General features: G+C 36.2%; 1 protein-coding gene across 2 annotated transcripts in view; it reads left to right on the top strand.

Moving 5' to 3' along the window:
• The window catches only part of TRHDE (thyrotropin releasing hormone degrading enzyme), a 364,978-nt gene that overhangs the window by 239,588 nt on the left and 100,071 nt on the right, over positions 1-25,319 (top strand). Inside the window, exon 7 of one of the 2 annotated variants that reach the window (XM_027595211.2) lies at positions 8,800-8,865. The exons of the other annotated variant lie outside the window; for it this stretch is intronic. Within the exon in view, the coding sequence (XP_027451012.1) occupies positions 8,800-8,865 (66 nt within the window). The remainder of the gene's footprint in view (positions 1-8,799; positions 8,866-25,319) is intronic. 2 annotated transcript variants of the gene reach the window in all.

Genomic DNA, 25,319 nt, shown 5'->3' with positions numbered 1-25,319 from the left:
CTTCATGTAGTTGCTATTTCAGACACCGTTGAAATCTCCCTATTTTCTTAGTCTCTGGATCTGTGGTCCTCATTTTGGTTGACTTAAATATAGATTGCACTGTTTGAATATCATTGCCTGAGAATAGTAAAAATGTAAAGTTCCCAGTGTAGGGGAGATGCTGAATTTTGTAACAGGGAAGACTAAGACTTATGTATTGGCTCCAAGCTCCTGGTTTGGATTGCTGATCTGAAAACAGCAAGTAGTTGGTGGATACTTCTCTTAGCTGGGAACATCTTCCACTGGCAATGGAAAAATTGTAGCATTGACAGCTAACAGGTGTGCCAATAATAAGTAAATGACATGACCTGTGTCCAGTTGTGGAAAGAAGAACAGTCATATGAAACAATTAGTAAGTGATGTAAAATAATTTAATAAATTGCGTAGTCAGGCTTAAAGGATTTATGACTGCAGCAGAGAGAAAAACGTTGAGGGCTAGCATTTCAGAATGTATTCAATGACAGTAAGGACTTTCCCTGTGCTTTTGAATAATGTATAGGACTTAGAGTGTAAGATTGAAAAGGAATATTATTGCTCTTGGAGTAAATAGTATGATTAAAACATGAAGGTATAAGTTCGGCTCATGGGATCATGAAAAGATCAGCTTAACTAGAGTAGAAGCTGATTATTTGGTCATATGGGGAAAATGTGTTGGTAGGCAATGGTGGGTTTCATTGTGTATGGGCTTGATTGGCTACCGTAAGAAATGTGTTAAAAAGCAGAATTTGGGGGTAGGGAGCTGACATAAAAATGATGGTAATGATGAAGACAATGAAAGTAAGTAAATAATAATAAATAAAACATACTTCTGTGGAAGCATATGATATGCCAAACACTGTTTCAAGTGCTTCCTATAAATGATTTAAATGAATACTTAGAAAAATCTTGAGGTAACTATCATCTTCACCAGCCACATCCCAGCAGCGTCACCATCCTCAGTAGTGGTAGTGATTGTTGCGATATTTTAATGCAGGGACTGATGGAGCTCATCTAACTTGCCTAAGCTCTTCCATCTAATAGATGATAAAACTAGGACTTTTAGCAAACATGCTTCTTCGGAAGTAATTATTAAAATTAGTCTGCTGTGGTCATAGGATGGACTTGAGAAAAAGAATGCATCTGGGGTTGTCGCTGGGAGGCTGTGGAATAATTCTGCTGTGCAGTGATAGAGGCTTGGCCTTAGGAAGTAATAAATCAAAGAGGACTTCAGGCTTCCAAGCATGGGTGACTGGAGCAATGGGACATTAAGTCTGCTTTCTTACATTAAGTTTCTTTACCTTCTTTTGTCTTCTTCCACTCTCTTGCCCCATCAGCCTTTCTTTTTGGTAGTCAACTTATGAGTGAGCGATATACAGGATTAGATATTTATTTTTTTTCGTTCTCAGGTCCTAAATCTAGCTATCATACTGTTGGAAAAAAAAAAAAACAAAGGAAAAAATCATGTTTTTGAAAAACTGTGGAGGATTTAAGATATGCTTTTATTTCAGACCAAAAACCATTCTTCAGTACCAAATGATGTGAGAACACTGTTATCTCCACGTATTTCTAGGTTTAATGCACAGACATCATTTAGAAATTTACATTTTAGGGACACCTGGGTGGCTCACATGGTTAAGCGACTACCTTCAACTCAGGTCATGATCTCAGGGTCCTGGGATCGAGTCCTATGTTGGTCTCCCTGCTCAGTGGGGAGTCTGCTTCTCCCTCTCCCTTTGGCTCTATCCACTCCCTTCGCCCCCCCGCCATGTGCTCTCTCTCTCTCTCTCAAATGAATAAATAAAATCTTTTTTAAAAAAGAAACTTACATTTTAAAAACACTTTGATTTAGAATCAATGGACTAATCCTTCCAGGAACTTAGATAATAAAAAGAAAGTCTTACCTCCTAGGTTTCAATGCTAATCAGAGAACTCAGCAACTGAATAGTTGAAACCTAGTCTGGAGGCAAGTTCTAGTAACTATCATCCCCGTGTAACTTTGGATAAATTACCTTATCCTTTGGCTTCAGTCACTCCCATATGTAAACTGAATATAATGATTCCTCACCTGCTTCTATCCTGAAGAAGGGCAACACATCTGTAATGTGAAATGTAGGAATATACCCACTAAAGGGCTTCTTGAGAGGAGTAAGAAGGGAAGATCTGATTTTGGTGTGTGTGCTAGTTATTATTAGAGTATACTCATTGCCAACTGATTCCAGTGACCTGTCCTCCAACAATTTATACTTGTTTGGATCTCAGTATTTTAAGTTGTCCTACTGGGTCAGATGTCTAAGAAGAAGACACTGTAGTGTGTGAGATATTTATTTGGGAAAGGAGCCCAAGAAGGTAGGGAGGGTCTCCTTAAGACTATACTGCAGGGGCACCTGGGTGGCTCCGTCGTTAAGCGTCTGCCTTCGGCTCAGGTCATGATCCCAGGGTCCTGGGATTGAGCCCCGCAACAGGCCCCCGCTCAGCGAGGAGCCTGCTTCTCCCTCTCCCTCTGCCTGCTGCTCCCCTACTTGTGTTCGTCAAAGAAATAAAATCTTAAAAAAAAAAAAAAAGTCTACACTGCATTTCACAGCCTGTGCAAGGAGACAGGGAAGGAAGAAGCACTGGGTTGTAAGAGTTTCAGACTGCAGCCCAGTTGCAAGAAACATTCATCCAGGACAATGGAGACTCCTTGAGGCAGAATTTCCTGTTTAGAAGAGTCCCTGTCTCAATGGAATGGGCACCTTAATTCCACTGTTATGCTTAATCATTGGCTGGGAGTACACTGAAGAAAGCATTGCTTTCATAGTGGCAAATGCAGACGGCCAACAAGAGAAATTTTGAGCAGTACATTTTCACAGCTGCCACATCCACATATAGCTGTGGATAAAAAATATCACTATTTTTAACCTTGCTAGTGTTTTGTTCTCACTCAACCTGTCCTAAACTAGATTTGTGACTCCTAGTCTATCTACATGTTCTGTTAATGCTAGCCAATTTGTATCTTCTAATTCATCTCCAATCCTCGGCATATTGGTCAAGTATTTCAACTATGTCTCATTGAATTAGATTTCCCTTCATCCTCTTTTGGGAACATTTACTGATTCCAAGAAATGAGTAACTCTAAGAATTTCCTTTCTTTTTCTAAGTTCATGCTGTATCCAGTGTTTCTGAAGAGTATCATGTAATTATTTTGATTTAAGATCAAGATAATGTAAACCAAATTGGTTAAGAGAACTGATTTTGGAGTTGGATATAAATGGATTTCTAATCCTCGTTCCGTAACTTACTGCCTGTGTTAATTTGGGCAAGTTACACAATGCTTCAAGCCTCAATTTTCTGATCTGACAAATAAGATAGTGATATTTTCCTTATAGTATTGTGAATATGGCATGTAGAAGGTGCTTCATGAATAAAAGGTACATTATTAATCATTTCAACTAGGACTTACAAATTTTCTGCACATTTCCACATTCTTGATTCCATATTACCTTTTCTCTAGAGTGACTTCAACCTAGTTCCACTCTTTCCAATTCACATAATCTTAGGACCACATCCTCTACATTACTGAGAAGTGACAGGTCATCAATTATTCAGTATTTATTGAGAACCTACTATGTGCCAGGAACTATTTTTTTGCAATGAGTCTATAGAATTGAATCAGACAAACCAGGTGTTCAACTTGATGAAGCTTATAATCCATTTCCTCAACCTCTGTGTTATATAATTCAAAATGTCTTATCTCTACTTCCCTTTTCTGCCTTAGTCCTGTCTCATAGGAAGATTGTCCTTATTGATTTCTAATACTAACTGTAATTCTTTTCTTACCTAGCTATCCTAGAATCCTGGTCCAAAAACTATCTCTTGATCTACTGTGTGTCCACTCTCTCTCTCCACTAGATCATCTTTTTCTTTGCATAAAATTTTCTCCCATAATCTTACAAAGAAAAATACAAACAAACCTCATGTGGACATGCTTATTGCTTTTTCTTTCTTCCTTCTGTTTCCATTGTTTTTCAATCTGGCTTTCACACCAAGTCTACTTAAATAGCTCTCTCTTAAATGTGACCTACTGTGGCCCTGTCAGCTGTTTTTTCCCTTGAAATCTGAAGCACTTATTCTTAAAACATGTCTTAAAACATGACACTACTTATACCCAGTGCTTCTGTTTTTTTTATCACAATGTGTCATCTTTTGCTCTTACTTCCGTTTCTTCACTGATTTTCTCAGCAGTTATTTATTGGGTACCTATTATGGACACTCAAGTGCAGATCATACGACTCTGGAGAGAGAGTCTAAAATTCTGTTTTCTCTCTCCTTCACTAAAACCTCAATGCTTTTCTCTTAGCATTAGGTTTCATAAAGAATATTCCACTACAAATGCTAATTTAGGTCTTCAGTCATAACCTGCCACTGAATTTCATTCCTGTGGTCACATATGCTTTCTATTCTTCTGGTTCCCTACCTGTTCCTCAAACTCCACATGTTTTAAATGGATGTTACCATATTCACCTAACTCTTTCTTTTAAATTCTATATATCTGCTAGTATCATCTTCTAGTCACTGAAACTTTAAGGTTTAAAGTGATCTTTGTCCTATTCCTTAAACTGATCTCTGGTTTATCCTTATTGTGACCATTATTTCCTTCTGCTTCTAGTTCTTTTACTTCCTTCTTGGAGTATCATAGATAAGTCACTTGCCCTTGAACAATGCAGGGATTAGGGGCACTGACACCCTATGCAAAAACCCATGTATAACTTTGAATACCCCAAAACGTAACTATTAACAGCCTACTGTTTTTTTTAAAGATTTTATATATTCATTAGAGAGAGAGAGACAGAGAGGGAACACAAGCAGGGGGAGTGGGAGAGGGAGAGGGAGAAGCCGGCCTCCTGCTGAGCAGGGAGCCCAATGTGGGGCTTGATCCCAGGACCCTGGGATCATGACCTGAGCCGAAGGCAGACTTTTAAAGACTGAGCCACCCAGGCGCCCCACTTAACAGCCTACTGTTGACTGGAAATCTTACCCATAACATAAATTGTCAATTAGCACATATTTTGTATGCTATTATGTATTATATTCTATTTTCTTATAGTAAAGTAAGAGAATACTATGTTATTAAAATCATAAAGGAGAGAAAACACATTTATAGAACCACACTATACTTACTGAAAAAAAAAACTGCATGTAGGTGGACTTGTGCAGTTCAAATCTGTGTTGTTCAAGGGTCAACTGTATTTTTAAAACCACCCTCCAAAATCCTTTCTCATCTTCTAAATAAGATCTAATTCCTAGCCTTGGTATTCACTTTTCTCTAACGACTACTGAAATCTTATATTCCATCAAATCTTCTGTTGCCTGGGTTTATACCCTTTGTCCCTCAGTATCACCTTCCCTACTTGTGCTTCTCACTTTCACACCTGCATGACCATACAAAGGCCATTTGCCATACCATACTCTCTGTTTAACTTTGCTCCCGGAACCCCGTCCATCCTTCAAGGTCCAACCCAAACATCATGTTTTTAGATTCCCCTTTATCCTTCATCCCTCCAGATATAAGAACTTTACCCCTTCTGAAACACAATAGAGTATTTTATTTCTTTGTTATTCATCATATAATATATTGTATCTTCTCATTTCACTTAAGAGGCTTTGAGGTCCTTGAGGACAGAAACTTACGGCGTTCTTATTTGTATTCTACAGGATACCAAGTACACTGCCTTACTCAATAAGCGTATGTTAAAGGAATAAATTAGTTGAGAAGATCTTCCTCTCTTCCAAAGTGATTACTTATCACTAAAGTACACTGATAAAGTAATAAAATGTGTATTCTGGCTGAGCAGTCTTCAAGAATACAAAGTAATTGCTGTACTTTTACTAATTTTGCTTTCTCTCTCATGCAGTTATAATGTTAAGAGAGCACCTTCTCTGAGCCAGGCAAAGGCAGCAGGGGTACCAAATCATGAGAACACAGTCCTTTCTCTGGAGATGTCTATAAGACTGGCATGCATACAGATGAGTACAATGTAAAATGAAAGAAATTTTAGCTGAGCACTTATATGAAAAAAATACTCCACATAGGAGAATTACTACGTGAGGAATGGGTTTCTAAGCATACTTTTTTGGAATATTCTTTCTGAAACCTTAAAAGAAATCAGTAGCTTCCATCCTTATATCTCCCTGAACCTTAGTATAGCAAACACAGTGACGGCTTTTCTTGAGCAAGTCTTAAAATTATAAAAAAATCTTGCAGAAATAGTGTATTTATTTCCCATAAATCTACTTAGGCTGTCTAACATCCATTTTGTTTGAATGGGTCTAGAATTCTGAATCACAGGTGAATATAAGTTACAATATTTTAAATGGTATTTGCTTGGTTTTAAAGACAAGCTGCAAGGGGATTTGGTGTTTTCTTTAAAAAAAAAAAGGTTTGTGGTGAGTTATGCCTGCATTAAGAGGTATGATCCTTATTATAATCCATACCTAGTAGGTGCTCAGTGTATGTTGGCTGAATGATAACAGTTGGAGAGCCCATCTGTCTCTGCAGTTCTATGATATAGGGATTTTCGAAATTTAGCTCTGGAAAGAAAAGGCTAGTTAAATATAGAAAAGTGCATGCTACTCCGGAGAATTTTAAATGCACAAGTGGGCAACACAGACATATTTTCTAAAAGTTAACTAAATTACACAGTATAATAATAAAATAAGTCCAGTGGTATTATATAACTTTTAAATATTGATTATATTTCTAGGTTTTATTTCCTGTTAGCACTCAACCCAGACAGGAAAACGGGTACATTCTTTATGATTAGAAAGAACTCTTTTGCCATTAGACCAAGCTAAATTGATAGTTTTTGTAGCCTGACAAGAGACCAAGTCATCATTACCTGGAGGGAAACAAATCATCTGAAGATGACTATTCTGTTCTGAAGGAAAGTTTGAGTTGACTGCTTGAGATTCTAAGTTTCACTTCCCAAGTGGCAAGGGTTAGTTTCGCTGCAGAACTGACAGTTTCTACCCTCTGGGTGGGTAGATTAGACTGGGAAATGTATAGGAGGAGAGCTTGTCAAGGAAATTCAAGGAGCAGAGCTGATAAGTTCTAGAGGGAATTCTAACCTGGTCCTCTGATTGAATCATAAATGCTTATATTTTATGGACTTACACAAGTGTGCAGAAGATAAAGAGGAGGAAGCAAAAGAAAGAGCAAAGAGTAGAAGGTGTGGGAGGAAAATACATCAGAAGAGGCATAAAACTTTATGGCTTGTCCAGCTTATCATTTATTGAACTATGAATAAAACACCAGTTTGGGGAGCATTTTTGGTGATGATTGAAATTTTTTGAGACATTTCTTTAATGGCAATTCATGGAGCTGAGTACTGGATTGCATTAAAATTCCAGAGTTAGAGGAAACAATTTTGAACAAACAATAGAAATTCATTTTTGTTACTGGACCGACTGCCACAGTTCAGTTCCCGGCAGGATGAATCCATGTGTGGTTCTTGTGATTCTCTTATAAAAAACAAATGACGAGTAAGAAATGAGTTGTTGGAGGGTGTGAATTTGTAATAAGGATGAAGTGGCGTATGTAGTCGTCAAGGGATTTTTTTCCCCCTAAAACCAGGCTATCATTTATATTTATACTTTTGCTGCTTGTAACCCATTGCTTCATACCTAAAACAACCTAGTGCAGACTGAAACATGTTCTTGAAGACTTATTTATATTTCACACACAAATTTGTGATTATCCAGGCTTCATCATCATTTGGAATGTTTCATATTGATTACATGTCTATCCTTTCTCACTGATATTGCTCCACAGTATTATAATAACTGTTATAGGTGAGGTAAACTCTTAAACTAGTATTTTCTTCTATTATTCTAAATATTTATATCGATCACATGTTTTTCCTGGACATATGGCTACATCCAGCCTCTAAACAAAGTAGATCGGAAATTAAAACAATTAGCCCGATCTAATACTGAGAGCTAATACTCATATCACAGCTAACTGTTTTTCAGACCCAGTTTGCCTTACATGTAAGCTTCAGAACAATTACATTACATAAGCCCTAGTATTGCCTACACTTTACAAGGCGAGACAAGTGAGGAACAGAAAGGTTAAATAATTTTCTTGAGTAAACATGGCAAGATAAGCGTCAGAGCCAGGATTTGAACCCAAGCAGTCTGAATACTTGGTATTCCTTACTTTACACTTTTATAGCTCAACTTTTAGTTGAGCCAGGGGTAGAGTAAGTGGCTATGTTACTCCAAAGCTCTATTTTAATATGATTATTTATTAACATGGGTATCCCTCCCTTACTAGATTATGAGCTTGTAAGAACAAGAACCATGTTTTATTAACTCTGTCATAGATGGTGTTCAATAAAAATTTTATTACTCTTGAATTACAGCTTATTATTGCCTTGAGATACTCCCTCTGTCCAGGAGACTGGCCAGAAGTCACTGGTTTTATATCCACAGAACTTTTAGATCCACAAAACAAAAAATTCAATTGTTATCTGTAAGATGGGATATTATATTCATGATTCTCTTGTTTCTTTTCTATTTCTAAAAATACAACAGCATGAATGAAGCAGACATTTTTAATTGATATAGGATAATTGTAGAATCATATTACTTGACTGAAATTTCTTTTTCTTTTTCTTTTCTTTCTTTCTTTCTTTCTTTCTTTCTTTCTTTCTTTCTTTCTTTCTTTCTTTCTTTCTTTCTTTCTTTCTTTCTTTCTTTCTTTTTCTTTCTTTCTTTCTTTTTTTTTTATACTCTTTCCTATAGGGTGCTGCTCTAATTAGAATGCTGGCTAATTTTATGGGCCATTCAGTATTTCAGAGGGGTTTGCAAGTGAGTAAAATGCTTTCTATTTTTTCTTACATTTTCCTTGTCAATATATTTATTTTAAAGATATTTCACAGCTTGAGAAATTGTCAATACAAAATTGCTGCATTTGATGGAAAACTTTAGGATGAATAAGGTAAGCCGTGTCTTTCCATATGACAAATGAAAGTGGTAGATAGGATTCTCACTGTATCAACTGGTAAAACTTGAACTATTATGCAATTTAGATTTGTTAAATATGCATTTTTAAATTGAAGTATTTTTCAAATATGTGAGATTCTAAATAAGTGGCATAGGATTTTCTAAAAAACTACTTCTCTTTCCTTCAATATAAAAGTTAATGTAAAGTGAAAATAAATTATGTTAGACTTAAAATCTTAATGCAGTTTTTCAGACATGTGCCTTTTATGTTGTTGTTTTACTGTTGATATGCATAAATTGTTATTTGTTCTTAAGATACGTAAATGTTTTTAAAATTGGAAATACAGTGTTTTAAATAAAAGAAGAAAAAAGAAGCAGTGTTATATTGCATTTAAAGTATGAGGTATGGAATCTAAGAGTGATTCTTAAACAAGGAGGATTCTTAAACATTTTAAAGCAAACACAAATATAGAAGAATAGAACTTTTATTCCATTGAATCTGTTGAAGTAAATCATGTTTCTAGCAGCTGTGATTGATGAATTATTTATGATGCATTCTGCTACTTAGAAGTGTCCTTTAAAGTAAATTGATGTTCACCTGAAATACAATTAAGCTAAGACAGAAAGAGCAATCAATCTTATCTGTTCTTAGTAAGCTTTTCATTTTGAAATTTAAATAAACTACATATGGGATTAGGTCATATTTTAGTAGTATAATTGAATCTTTACCCAAAATAAACTAACAGATAAAATACAAAGCAAGAGTTAAATATGTTATGACAAAGTTACATATACTTAACACAACAAAGAAAAATATATATAAATTTGTTGAAGAATAATTTCCCTTTAGAAAATATTCTTACGGATTTGTTCCAGTAGGGGTTTAAATTTACTTTAATCAGCTCTTTCCATTCGGGACCCCTTCAGAATAGCTGAATTCTATTGAACCTATTTGCCGGGTGCTGATAGAAGTCTCTATTCTGATCACATAGGTGGGAAGATCTTTTTTCTCAAGGAGTGCCCTCCATGAATATCAACTGTCTGGAGGAATGTCCTTTCTATACCCAATCCTTTATTTTTCCCCACTGAAGTTGTAGTGTGACAGTTCCAGAAAATATCTAAGCTTTCATAAGGGCAACACAAATTGAATTTGATTTCCTGGTAGCAAGTTGATGTGAAATCACTTTCTGTATAAAAATTTTATTGTTTTTCCTCATCTGTGTATATGGATTTGCTCAGCAGATTGAATAACTCTGGTTATATTATTTGGAAAGGATTATTGTTTTGCAAAGTTTTTCTTTAGCCTGTCACGTTTTTGGTGGTATGCAAAAATACATCAATTTTTAATACACCCTTACTGACCCAGTCTCTTCAGTTTTATCTGAAAAAGAATATACCCTCGAACTCCTATTATATTAAACTTATATTAATGTGTGCCTTTATGCTCTGATACATGATTTGGTTAATTCTCAACTGAGGGGACTCTATGTTTGTCAACATTGCATTTCATTTGCCTTGTGACATCTCATTGATCAGATAGATCTGTATCCTTCAGTACTTCGCTTGCAGCTTTATTTATACTCATCACTCAAACTGATTTAGTGTATCATCAGCAGTTTGGATTAGTTTACAGTAGATCCCTATGTCTAGGTGATAAATTATCATCTCTTGTGCATGAAGATGTATGGGATACATTTTGGAAATGACCTCCTGAACAGACAGTTCGTGTCATGGTGCTTGAGTGGTCAACGAGTTGATATTAATATATTTCCCATCCACAAGGCTCTGGGGAGTCTTGGTTTACATGTTGTTGTAGGAGCTAATCTGGACTGTCAATGCTTACCTCTGCTGGAAAAATCTATTAATTGTTTTTACATTAACCATGGCTGTTTCTGTGTTGGCAAATGAAAGTTTATGTTGAAGACAGACCTAGAGTTAGGTTTGTAGTCAATCCCAGATTGCAAATAGTATGTTTTTCATATACATTTTTCTCCCTCCTTTCTTTTCTTCCTTCTTCCCTCTCTTTTTCTTGCCTTTCCTTTCCTCCTTTTTTTCTTCAGCTTATTACTTGGATCTTTCATGTTCTGCACAGGAACAATCTTATAATGGAGTTTTATTCTAAAATTTGTGTTCTCCTACAGTTTTTGTATCCTTACGATCCATCTTAAACCCTTTTGGGAACAAGGCAACTATTTTTCACACATACAACCACACATATATATAAAACATATACAGCTGACCCTTGAACAGTGCACAAGTTAGGGGTGCTGACCCCCTCATCTCTCCTGACACACACAGCCAAAAAGTCTTCATTTAACTTTTGATGCTCAAAAACTTAACTACTAGTAGCTTACTGTTGACTGGAAGACTTACTGATAACATAAACAGTCAATTGACATATTTTTGTATGTTCTATGCATGATATACTGTATTCTTACAATAAAGTACACCAGAGAAAAAGTGTTATTAAATATTAAGGACAAGAAAATACCTTTACAATACTGTACTATAAAAAATCCACATATAAGTGGACCTGTGTAGTTCGAACCCATGTTGTTCAAGGGTCAACTGTATATATTATATAATATACACAATATAAAATTTAAAATCTAATATAAATAAATACATACTAATATATAATAAATATTAATAGCTATAAAATAATTTACATAAATATAAATACTTATATATTAAAAATAAAAATAATATAGAAAGGTAGTAGATTTCTGGAAAATTTCTGGATCAGTTCAGATGTTCGTATTTAACTTACAAAGTATCTGAGTATCAATTCAACTATATTCATCTACCTTTTGTATTATTTTGTATTGGAAAATACATTTTCAATTTCATTTCACCCATATATTTCTCAGTAGGAAGGGACTTTAGAAACTTTTTGAGAAAAGTTTTGTTCCTAATAACCATATAATTCATTTGATCAGCTATTATCACAACTTTCCTTGGTCTGGTCTTCGTGATATTTTTTTTTTCTAATTTCTTAAATTTTATTTGATGCTTAAATGGTCCAGTTTAGCATAGTTTTAAAATAAATTGCTTCCCATCCAAGTACTTACCAGGCCCAACCCTGCTTAGCTTCTGAGATCAGAAGAGTTTGGGTGCGTTCAGAGTGTTTACCCCAAAGATAAAAATGTGATCCAAAGGGGCACCTGTAACCCCAATGTTTATAGCAGCAATGTCCACAATAGCCAAACTATGGAAAGAGCCCAAATGTCCATCGACAGATGAATGGATAAAGAAGATACACACACACACACACACACACACCCCCACACAATGGAATATTATGCAGCCATCAAAAATGAAATCTTGCCATTTGCAACGAGATGGATGGAACTAGAGGGTATTATGATAAGCAAAATAATTCAATCAGAGAAAGACAATTATATGATCTCACTGATAGCCGGAATTTAAGAAATAAGGCAGACACAAACAATAAATCATGGAAAACTACATTAAAAACGAATGATGCAGGGTGCCTCGGTGGCTCAGTCGTTAAGCATCTGCCTTCGGCTCAGGTCATGATCCCAGGGTCCTGGGATCGAGCCCTGCATCGGGCTCCCTGCTCGGCGGGAAGCCTGCTTCTCCCTCTCCCACTCCCACTGCTTCTGTTCCCTCTCGCGCTGTGTCTCTCTCTGTCAAATAAATAAATAAAATCTTTAAAAAAAACATGAATGATGTAATATATGGTGATTAACATAACATAATAAAATAAAATTTAAAAAAAAAGAAAGAAGGCAGAGGATCATAGGGGAAGAGAGGAAAAAAATGAAACAAGATGAAACCAGAGAGGGAGACAAACCATAAGAGACTCTTAATCTTAGGAAACAAACTGAGGGTTACTGGAGGAGTGGGGGGTGGGGGAATGGAGTGCCTGGGTGATGGACACTGGGGAGGGTATGTGTTGTGGTGAGCGCTGTGTGTTGTGTAAGACAGATGAATCACAGACCTATACCCCTGAAACAAATAATACATTGTATGTAACTAATAATAAAAAGATAAAATAAAATAAATTGCCTTAAAACTTCTTTTTTAAAATAACAGTATATACAGTTATAAAAAATTTGTCCTGGCTACCATTAACATCAGCTTCTGTTTTGTTGTTTAAATTGAAAGTGAAATGTAGAACAAACCAAGTGTGAACCTTTGTTGGATTATGTATGCCCTCATAAATAATATATTTTTAAAACATAGAAATGTTTATAGTTTTGCAAACTTCTACATATCTACTGTTTTACATAATCCATTTCCCAAAATAATAGCTGGTGTATTTCTACGTATCTACTGTTTTACATAATCCATTTCCCAAAATGATAGCTGGTGTATTTTGGGAAGCATGAGGCAATAAAAATGATTCTCATTTCTGTTTCCAATTAATGGTGGGCTTTCTACAAGTCACAAAATCCTTCTTGGCCCCTGACTCTATAGTTATAAAATGCAAGAGTTGGACAAAATACTCTCTAAGATTTTGTTCATCTTTCATATTCTCCAAATGTAAGATTGACTTAATGCATTTTTTTACTAGTTAGACAATTTGGGTTTGATACTTTAATTTGGGAACAACTATTTTAATTTGATAGAAAAATTTGTAAACTAGATGTGCAAAAGTTGAGTGACTCCCTGTTCTTGAATCTTAGTTATTATCTGAATATTAAGGCTATATGGCCTTCAATGTACATAGTACTGTAACTATAATCAAACCAGACCAACATTTGTTGTTACAGGGAATTTTTGCTGGTGATGTTTCTTTTTGCCTACTGCAAAGAAACTGCTTCTATTTCCCTTGCTTTTTAGTTATCTTTCGTATTTTGTTACACTTTCGTATTTTGCTCTAGATACTTTACGTGTTTATTATGAAGCTACAGTTGTCTCAGATGACATTTTCTAAGGACTTTTTGAAATTTCTTGGTGATTTTTAATGGCATATGCTATCTTTTCTAAAGTCAGATTTTCTACTTACATTCCTGGAATCAGCTGGAGTCAACTGTACCTGTGGGTCTGATGGCATTGAGATATATTGGACATTGGTTTTGAGAATCAGCATCCCCCCTGATGAGTGTCATTATAAGGGATTCAAACTAGTGGTAACCAACTTTTTCAGAGGCAGGAAGAGCTACTTTTGAACCTAAAGGAGGCTCAGTGGAATTTAGACTTTCAAGGTCCCCATCCGGATGCAATTCTCTCCTGTCAGGAATAGGAAGATGAACCATGAGAGTCTATGGACCCCAAGAAACAATCTGGGGGTTTCAGAGGGGAGGTGGGTGGGTGGAGGGGGTAACAGGGTGATGGGTATTGAGGAGGGCACATGCTGTGATGAGCACTGGGTATTACACTTAACTAATGTATCATTGAATACTACATCAAAAACTAATTATGTACCATATAGTGGCTCATTGACCATTAAAAAAAAAAAAGAAAGTAAAGAAAGAAAAGAAATAGCCTTTGTTCTCGAAGACTTTGTAATTCTGTATGCTCTGGTAATGTTCTAGTAAAGCAATCATTTGTTTTCCCAAAGCCTCTTCTTCACTTTAGACAACTGTAGATGATAATTTAAGAAACTGTTTGACCCTGAAAACCATACATTACCAGGACCTTATTATCCATGATCAGTGATATTACCTCATCTAAATCTAATCAAGGCAGAAATACAGATTGCAGAGTCCCATCTTTGAGGTTCTATTTCCTGAAACATACCACTCTTGGTACATATTATGGTAGCAAAACCAAACCCATTCTAAGTCTTTCAAATAGAAAGGGATTTAACACAGTCTGTATGAATTTTCTAAAACTGTTGGGAGGGTTAGAGGAGTAAAGGTCAGGAAAGCTACTGCTAGACTTCAGAAAATCAAGATATTGAGTTATCACAAAGAATTGATGATACCCATATACTCGGTGTAGTTCTAGTTAGGTTTGGGGAGAGAATGAAATTAGATGGGTTTGTTCAATATATAGGCTTTATCCAGAAGTGCTTTGAAAGACTGTCTTCCGTTGGCTTTGGTGACACAGTGGTCTCCTGAGTGTGGCTACAGTTCACTCCATGTTCAAACCATAATACTGTTTAAGTATTGCTGAATCTTTCAGCAGTCCTTACATCTTTTTATTTCCTGGGGATCTTATTGTTTCAGTACATATTTGTTAATTTTCACCCACATGTAGTAATGCTTATGCATATGATCAATAAATTAAGATGTACATCTTTTACTTTGTTTTTATAACTTAAGTTCCTATAGCTCAAATCCTCATTCTATGTAAGTAGTATAGGCTTATTTCTGAAGTAATTCAAGTAATGATTCTTTTAGATAGAATTTTTTTTTACATGGCATTGACCTTTCTTATTTCATTTTTACTTGTTTTAATCTCTTATATTTTCTCTTTTTCTTTTATTTTTCTGGAAATAAAAGAATAAAGATAATTATGAAACCTCAGATAACATTGATTAGCTCAGTAGCTATTAAAAAATAATTATTACGTAGTGCTATTGCTTTTTCTTTAAAAAAAACCAATATTGTTATAATGATTTGAACCTCACGACACCATTCTTCATGTTATTATGAGTCAACACTGGGGGATTGAAATTGTGAAGAAACATCTTTATTAAGCTTGATGTAAACTCAAAACCTGAAATCCATGTCAGAAAATGAGTTACCTTCTTGCTCAGCCAATGAGGGTAATTCAGTATCATCTAAAATATAGATGAATAAAAAAGATTTCTCTTGATTAGTATTTAACTGCTCTTTTCCATAAGATAATCCAGAACAAGATGTTTGGCTCCAATTATCAGGGTAGAAATTGCTTATGCAAATCAATGTAAGGCAATGAGGTGTGGATAAAAAGCAAAAGGGAAATATCATTATTATTGGTTTGTGCTCATAAAATTCTGATAGCTTGAAGGTAATGACAGGCATAAAGCCAGAGGGATTATTAGCAGCAACAACATGCTCAATAACTTGTAGTCCAGTGAAAAGTTCTGTGTTAACATGTGTACACAGGATTTTTATTCGATAACTTCCAGCTTGCATTTCTGAGAGAGCATTTTCTCCCTTGCGTGTAGATTTTTCAAAAAAAAATGAAAAGTCATAGAATAATAGAGTAACAGAGACAGTGTGTCGAAGTTCATTTCCTTTCTGAAGAGTTAGTATTGTGTTTTCATCCAGATGGTAGCTGAATCATGCTTCATCTAAAATGAATAACCACAGACAGATCTTGCTCAAATTTCTCCATGTTTCACTTAGATCACTGGGCAGTTTTAGATATACTATTGGTAGAAAGGTTAACACTTCACACTAATTTGTTGTGATCACTCAATACCATATGATAATAATGTTATTGTTGCTGGTGTTTTTAGTCATTGGATTTGACCTCATTAGCATTTAATTTATTGTAGACCTAACTAGAAAGCTAAAATTATTGAGAATGTTAATATAGAAAAAATATTAATTATAAGGAAAGATTCCATGGTTTTGAGAATCAAGAATACTATCTATAATAAAAAGCAAATACTTTAAAAATTAAATAACAGTAGTTATTCATATTTCTCAGTCAGAGAGAAATAACTTCTATTTCATTAGTTTTAACTAATTTGTTCATGTACAGCTACTGATTTAATCCTTATCATTTTGCCTCTGAGTTCAATGTTGTTAACTGACCACTATGACTATATGGCATTAACTAAAAGTGTTTATTATTAACGACAGATATCTCTATTTGGTCATCCTGTAGGCATTTACGCAGCTCAATAGGAAGTCTTAGAAAGTTATATTTATTGGTTTTCTTTTACCTGTTAGTTAAGGGCTCAGGATATTTTATACATTTTACCTATATAGAGTTGGTCCTATAAAACGATGTCTTAGATAACTTTATTTAAAATGTATCTGTGAAATTTTTAGACACCTTTGGTTGGTGAGTGGATATATTTGATGTGGGTATGTGTGCAAATGTACACCAATTTTTAAATATGCATGCCCTTGGGTACACCGATCTGCAAAGTGTCTCTCACTCCTTGAGGAGTGTACCAATTGATTAGATTGCTAGTTCAGGATACAATAAACTTGCCTCACAGGCTCTGTTTTCCTGACCTATTATAACTCCTACATCAGCAGTTTTCTTTCTTTTCCTTGATTGATTTTTTTTCTTTTCCTTTAATGTTCTCTTTTCAGAACCTTCATGTAACCACATATCTGGCAATGTTGTAAATTTTGATGCAAAAAGGACCTTCCTGAGTTGGGAAGGTGGTTCTTCTCATTACTCATATTTTACCAACTGCTTGGTGATGTTATTATATAGATTAATACTGGGTGCACCATAAAATATTTAGTTTTTTCCTTGTTTGTGAACATCCAAATCACTTTCTGGTTTCTGTTAACTAAACAATACTGTCATGGTCTTCAAATTACAGATTTTCCCATTACCTTTTGCTTGTCTCTTCATATCTGTTTCTGGAATCATATTATCAATTTTTCTTCCAAAATGTTATGCCAATATATAGTGGTAGAAGTTTGAAAGTTCTCTTTTTATAATGCACTAAGCAAACAGCCTTAGGTCTTACTTTTGAAATAAGTTTCTTACTAATTTAGTAAGTAAAAAATTATCCAATTGCTATCTTAGTGTATATGTTTTTATCACAAATGATGTTGAAAACATTTCATATATTCTCTTGCATTTCACTCTTTGGTGACATAATCATCCATGTGTCCTACCCATTTGAAGATTGAAGTTTTACTCTTGTTTTCATAATTTTGTATAAATGGCTATACACTGAAAATGATAAACCATAACATATGTACTACACATTCTTTTTTCCCCATGATGTCTAAATATCTTCGTATTATGGTGAAAAAGCCCATGTTATAAATTAGTGGCTTAGGAGGAGTGCCAAAAACCTAAGTTATATATTTGGAGAATGACTTACAAAAGGTTCAAATGCATTCAAAACATTTGATCTACCTCTGTGTTTCTATCCATGGAAGACAGGGCTTGATTCTAGGAGCAAAGAAATGGCAATGTTCATTTGTCATCCTGAATCTCATTTCCTCTTGCAATCACTCTCTTATAGTCACCTGTTCTCTTCTGCTCAAGGTCTCTCCCTGTGACTATTTTACAGATCATTTTTACCCCTAAAGAGCCATAGCGCATTAGAGTGTTAAGATCTTTTCTTAATGCTTTGTGCTAATAAACCAAAATTGTGATTTCACTTCCTGCGCCAGCTGTGCTTTGGTTTAGATCCACAGCACATGTTGCTCCCCCATTAGCATGTTTGGTTATTCATTTATTCCACACCAACTTATTACATTCCAATTCTATGTCAGACCCTGTGATAAGTAACAAGGATTCAGGGCATGCTGCACAGAGCAGAGATGGCCCCTGATCTCATGAATTGTATATGACAGGATAAGATTGGCCCTCAACAGGAAAAAAGCAAATACATATATATTTACTGAATGCGAGAAATGCTGGGAAGGAAAAAAATAGGATGCTGTGAGGGAAAATGTGGGCAGATGGGTCAGACGATTTTAGATTGGGGGCTCAGGAACTCCTTCTTAAGAAGAAGGCATGCAGACTGAGGTCTTAAGGCTGAGAGAGAGCTGGGGGAGGAAGGAGATCATTCCGGAAATATGGAAGGGCTTGTGCAAAGGGCTGAGGCCAAGGACTGAGGAAGTTCGAGGAAAAGAAAGAAACTGGTGTGGTGGAGCAGAGCTGGTAAGGACAAGAGAGAAGGTAAGAGAGGAGGGCAGGAAGTAATCATGCAGTGCCAAAGGAGACTGTGCTAAGAAGGCTGGATTTTATTTCTAGTGCAGTGGGATGCTATTAAACAGTTTGAAATTGGGATGTGATGTGGTTCTAAAGCAGTTATCTAGCAACTTGTAATAATAAATTGGGAGTGGGGCAGTCAGCATACCAAGAGAAGAATCAGGTAATAAAATTAGGAAGATATTTGGGGATTCAGGTGAGAGATGATGGCAACATAGTCAGTAAATACACAGAAACTTGGATGGATTCAAAATGTTTTTTGAAGGCCAAATACATGGATCTAGGGATAGACTGGGTGAAGAGTACATATGAGAGGTGAGGAAGAAGAGGTGTACCTGAGAATGATTCTGACGTTTCTGGGGTAAAGGCCTAGAAACAAGCCCTGTGGGGGCTGTAACAATTGAAGGTTGAGAGAAGAGGAGGGGTTCCCCAGGCTAGAGACCAAGATGGGGCAGCCGGAGAGGCAGGCAGAATACCAAGGGTATGGTGTCACCCAAGTAAAGAAGAAAGCTTATTTCAAGAAAGTGATCAATGAGATTAAATGCAACTGAGAGGTGGAGTAAAGACTGAAAAGTGTTTCTTTTGGCAGCTTGCAAATTTATTGATTATCTGTGGAATGGGTTAAAGAGTGCATGGGAAATGTCTGAGTGGAAACAGTGTCTGGAGAGTAAAATTTAAAGAAATTTGCCAAGGAAAGAGATCAGAAAACCAAGGTATGTTGTTAGAGGAGGAGAAGGCTAAGGAAAGTTTTTGTTTTGTTTTGTTTTGTTTTTAAAGATGGGGGACAGTTGTATGAGTTAGGCTGGTAGAGAAGGAGTCAGGAAGAGAAAACTTGACGGACAGAAACTAGAGAAGTGAGAGATGACTGGGACCTTGGTTCTTGAGAAGGTAAAAGAAATGGTATCTGATAGGAGATACACTTCCAGTAAACTTCGGAATTTGGAAATGGGAAGACAAGGGAGTTCCTTTCTGATGAATTCTAATTTTTTCTGTGTTTTTCAAACAAAGTCAGGAGCTAAAGTGGGGTAATACTGGGCAGGAGAGAGGTTTGAAGATTGAGGATTGGGAAGAGTAGGTTGGCATGACTATTGTATTGAGTGCCTATTTGAGTTTGGGAATTATGAATTTATAATAAAACCAAACTGCCCAATTGCATTATTTTCTTCCATAATGCTCAGAGGCATGATGCAGATTTAGAGAAGGCACATAGTTGGATTCATTCCGGGATTGGGGTTTTGCCAACCAGTAAACTTGAAGGATAGAGCTGCAAAGGAGATGAGGCTATTGGCTAGGAATTGATTAAGATTAGCTATGAAATAGAAGCTGGATAATTAGGGAAACAAAAACAGGAAGGATCTGATAGGCAAATACCCGCCATTGAAAAACAATGTATTAACAAGTATATATGATTTTAACACTGACTAGAAGAAATCCCCATGCTTCTGAGCATCTCTGCCCTTATTGAAGTTCCCTAATGTCATGCCCATTAATATGAGGATATTCCAGGGGACTTTTTCAGTCTGGTACATACGGTGAAGAGCCCTTTGTTCTCCTCCACGTGATATGCAGTCATATTGGTTTCTTGGTGTGGGCTGAATTGTAAATGGGAAAGAAGTGAGAGAGCACATGTTTCTTGAGTGTTTGGTATATATCTTGTCCAAGCCTTGTCTTTCTGGTCACCTGAATGTTGGTGTTTTTGTAGCTTTATGCCAACTTAGGTATGGCTATTTTGTGCTGAGGTACCTAATTAGTGCCCTTTTTCCATGAGCCACCCAAGTCACAAGCCATCAGTGGCTTGTCACCTGAGTAGATCTCTGTGAAAACTAGGGTGCTAAACTGCACAATTCAGGAGCCCTCCTAGTTTCTTTCTTTTTCCAGACCCAGGAAAGGGAATGTTTCTAAGCTTTCCTCAGGTCTAAAAAAACTCTGGCCTCAATTTTTTTCTTGCATTTTTACTTTTTTAAAAATTAAAAAAAAAAGTCCCTCTAAGCACTATCCTCCTTCCAGTTAGTTCATATAATTTCCCTTCTTGAGCCTCTGGAACATTTTGACTACTCTTGGGGGTGAGATCAAAGATATCAACTCTAGAGGTATTTTTCCCTTGAGCTTGGTCTTATAATAACTAACGTTTCTTGGGTTCTGGTATGACAGCATTTTTCTAGGTGCTTTGCTCATTCTATGTCATTTTCTGTGCACAGTCTTCCTAAGTAAGTACTATATTATCTACCCTTTCCAGTAGAAGGAATTGAAGTTCAGAAAAAATAGATACCTTACTCAAGATCACATGGCTGATAAAGATCAGCCCAAATTCCTATTTAGTTTTCTAAATATACAAATCTTTCTCAATTGAGTTGCATTTTTTTCTCAACTAGGCACCAGCTCTAGGGCTGATTGAGAAAAGAAGTGGAAGTGGGGAGCTCTATGTACATGCCCTACAGTCTGTGGGCATCTTGATTTACAAAAGGCAGTGTATTTTTACCAGTCAGGATATAATTTATTTATTTCAGGAGCTTGTTATGGTCAAAGTCCTTTACCAGGACATTCAGGAAAAGCAATTCACAAACTTCAGTTTTACCAAGAGATTCATTTTATGTCTCAGTAATATTTCAAGCTAGTGGCAGAAGTGAGAGGTGGGGATATTTTAGTACCGTAGAACATCCCTATAGACTTACATTCACATTTTTTAACTGACAGGTGTAGGACCCTGTCAGCTTGCTCCAGAACGTACAAATTCAGTAGCGGCAATATTGCTTACACCTCTGGTGATGCTGCTGCACGTGGAAGCATTGATGGCATGATATGTAATTGCTAAATAAGAGATCTGTGAAAACAAAACTGATGTGCAAATATGCCACTGTTTATAATTTAAAACAAACAAATGAATCTTTTATGTGCCAGCAAGTTGTTTTGATTTAAAATTCTCTGATTTTCTGGCATATTTTGCAACCCTTTAAGAAAGTATACTGATTTTACAAAATTATACTCATCAGGTGGGCAATGTATTTTTTGAACATGTGAAATGCCTTTTTGTTCCTAGAGAAATATCTGAATTCTCCTGTGTGTAAGTAAGCAACTTGTAATAGTAAATCTATGTGAAACACACATTAAAAAAATAAAAATAAAAAATGCATGCAAACAATGATATAACTGATTTTGTTCTATCTACTCAAATAATTTTCTTTCCTAAATACCACTTCTTTTTTACTGTGTCGGTGGCCAGACACTCCTGTACCTTGAAAAGTTTCATAATAGTTCCTCCTTTACTGGGCTTCCTCCTTAGAAACTTGTAATACTTTAATAATAAAGGTATAACAATTATTCATACCTTTTCATTCTTGGTTCCTATCAAATAGAATAAAATGTAAACATTCTTTTATTTTACATAATGCTTTTCCAGTACTGTGCTACTCATTTTTATTTCATTTCATAATTTTTTAAAATTGTATTATGTTATGTTAATCACCATACATTACATCATTAGTTTTTGATGTAGTGTTCCATGATTCATTGTTTGTGCATAACACCCAGTGCTCCATGCAGAACGTGCCCTCTTTAATACCCATCACCAGGCTAACCCATCCCCTCCTCCCCTCTAGAACCCTCAGTTTGTTTCTCAGAGTCCATAGTCTCTCATGGTTTGTCTCCCCCTCCAATTTCCCTCCCTTCGGTTTTCCCTTCCTGCTATCTTCTTCTTCTTTTTTTTTTAACATATAATGTATTACTTGTTTCAGAGGTACAGGTCTGGGATTCAACAGTCTTACACAGTTCACAGTGCTCACCATAGCACACACCTTCCCCAATGTCTATCACCCAGCCACCCCAATCCTCCCACCCCCCCCACCACTCCAGCAACGCTCAGTTTCTTTCCTGAGATTAAGAATTCCTCCTATTAGTGAGGTCATATGATACATATCTTTCTCTGATTGACTTATTTCGCTCAGCATAATACCCTCCAGTTCCATCCATGTTGTTGGAAATGGCAAGATTTCATTCTTTTTGATGGCTGCATAATATTCCATTGTGTATATATACCACTTCTTCTTTATCCATTCATCTGTCGATGGACATCTTGGCTCTTTCTACAGTTTGGCTATTGTGGACATTGCTGCTATGAACATCGGGGTGCACATACCCCTTCAGATCCCTACATTTGTATCTTTGGGTAAATACCCAGTAGTGCAATTGCTGGGTCGTAGGGTAGCTCTATTTTCAACTTTTTGAGGAACCTCCATACTGTTTTCCAGAGTGGCTGCACCAGCCTGCATTCCCACCAACAGTGTAGGAGGGTTCCCCTTTCTCCACATCCCCACCAACATCTGTCGTTTCCTGACTTGTTAATTTTAGCCATTCTGACTGGTGTGAGGTGGTATCTCCTTGAGGTTTTGATTTGGATTTCCCTGATGCTGAGTGATGTTGAGCACTTTTTCATGTGTCTGCTGGCCATTTGGATGTCTTCTTTGGAAAAATGTCTGTTCATGTCTTCTGCCCATTTCTTGATTGGATCATTTGTTCTTTGGGTGTTGAGTTTGATAAGTTCTTTATAGATTTTGGATACTAACCCTTTATCTGATATGTCATTTGCAAATATCTTCTCCCATTCTGTCGGTTGTCTTTTGGTTTTGTTGACTTTTGCTGGGCAAAAGCTTTTTATCTTGATGAAGTCCCAGTAGTTCACTTTTGCCCTTGCTTCCCTTGCCTTTGGCGATATTTCTAGGAAGAAGTTGCTGTGGCCGAGGTCGAAGAGGTTGCTGCCTGTGTTCTCCTCTAGGATTTTGATGGATTCCTGTCTCACATTTAGGTCTTTCAACCATTTGGAGTCTATTTTTGTGTGTGGTGTAAGGAAATGGTCCAGTTTCATTCTTCTGCATATGGCTGTCCAATTTTCCCAACACCATTTGTTGAAGAGACTGTCTTTTTTCCATTGGACATTCTTTCCTGCTTTGTCGAAGATTAGTTGACCATAGAGTTGAGGGTCCATGTCTGGGCTCTCTATTCTGTTCCATTGATCTATGTGTCTGTTTTTGTGCCAGTACCATACTGTCTTGATGATGACAGCTTTGTAATAGAGCTTGAAGTCCAGAATTGTGATGCCACCAGCTTTGCTTTGCTTTTTCAACATTCCTCTGGCTCTTCGGGGTCTTTTCTGGTTCCATACAAATTTTAGGATTATTCGTTCCATTTCTTTGAAAAAGGTGGATCATATTTTGATAAGGATTGCATTAAATGTGTAGATTGCTCTCGGTAGCATTGACATCTTCACCATATTTCTTCTTCCAATCCACGAGCATGGAACGTTTTTCCATTTCTTTGTGTCTTCCTCAAATTCTTTCATGAGTATTTTATAGTTTTCAAAGTACAGATTCTTTGCCTCTTGGGTTAGATTTATTCCTAGGTATCTTATGGTTTTGGGTGCAATTGTAAATGAGATCGACTCCTTAATTTCTCTTTCTTCTGTCTTGTTGGTATATAGGAATGCCAGTGATTTCTGTGCCAGTGATTTTATATCCTGCCACTTTACTGAATTCCTGTATGAGTTCTAGCAGTTTTGGGGTGGAGTCTTTTGTGTTTTCCACATAAAGTATCATATCATCTGCAAACAGTGAGAGTTTGACTTCTTCCTTACCAATTTGGATGCCATTTTTTTCTTTTTGTTGTCTGATTACTGTGGCTAGGACTTCTAATACTGTGTTGAATAGCAGTGGTGATAGTGGACATCCCTGCCGTGTTCCTGACTTTAGGGGGAAAGCTCTCAGTTTTTCTCCATTGAGAATGATATTTGTTAAGGGTTTTTCATAGATGGTTTTTATGATATTGAGGTATGTACCCTGTATCCCTATACTCTGAAGAGTTTTGATCAAGAAAGGATGCTGTATTTTGTCAAATGCTTTTTCTGCATCTATCGAGAGGATCATATGATTCTTGTTCTTTCTTTTATTAATGTATTGGATCACATTGATTGATTTGCGGATGTTGAACCAGCCTTGCAGCCCAGGGATAAATCCCACTTGGTCGTGGTGAATAATCCTTTTAATGTACTGTTAGATCCTATTGGCTAGTATTTTGGTGAGAATTTTTGCATCCATGTTCATCAAGGATATTGGTCTGTAATTCTCCTTTTTGATGGGGTCTTTGTCTGGTCTGAAGATCAAGGTAATGGTGGCCTCATAAAAGGAGTTTGGAAGTTTTCCTTCCATTTATATTTTTTGGAACAGTTTCAGAAGAAGGGCCATCTGGCCCTGGGCTTTTGTTTGTTGGGAGATTTTTGATGACTGCTTCAATTTCCTTAGTGGTTATAGGTCTGTTCAGGTTTTCTATTTCTTCCTGGTTCAGTTTTGGTAGTTGATACATCTCGAGGAATGCATCCAGTTCTTCCAGATTATCTACTTTGCTGGCATAGAGTTGCTCATAATATGTTCTTATAATTGTTTGTATTTCTTGGGTGTTGGTTGTGATCTCTCCTCTTTCAGTCATGATTTTGTTGATTTGGGTCATTTCTCTTTTCTTTTTGATAAGTCTGGCCAGGGGTTTATCAATTTTGTTAATTCTTTCAAAGAACC

The sequence above is a fragment of the Zalophus californianus genome, chromosome 9 (genome assembly GCF_009762305.2).
Source record: "Zalophus californianus isolate mZalCal1 chromosome 9, mZalCal1.pri.v2, whole genome shotgun sequence".
Taxonomy (NCBI): Eukaryota; Metazoa; Chordata; class Mammalia; order Carnivora; family Otariidae; genus Zalophus; species Zalophus californianus.
The sequence above is the reverse complement of the archived record's forward strand: the minus strand, read 5'-3'. Positions and strand labels throughout refer to the sequence as shown.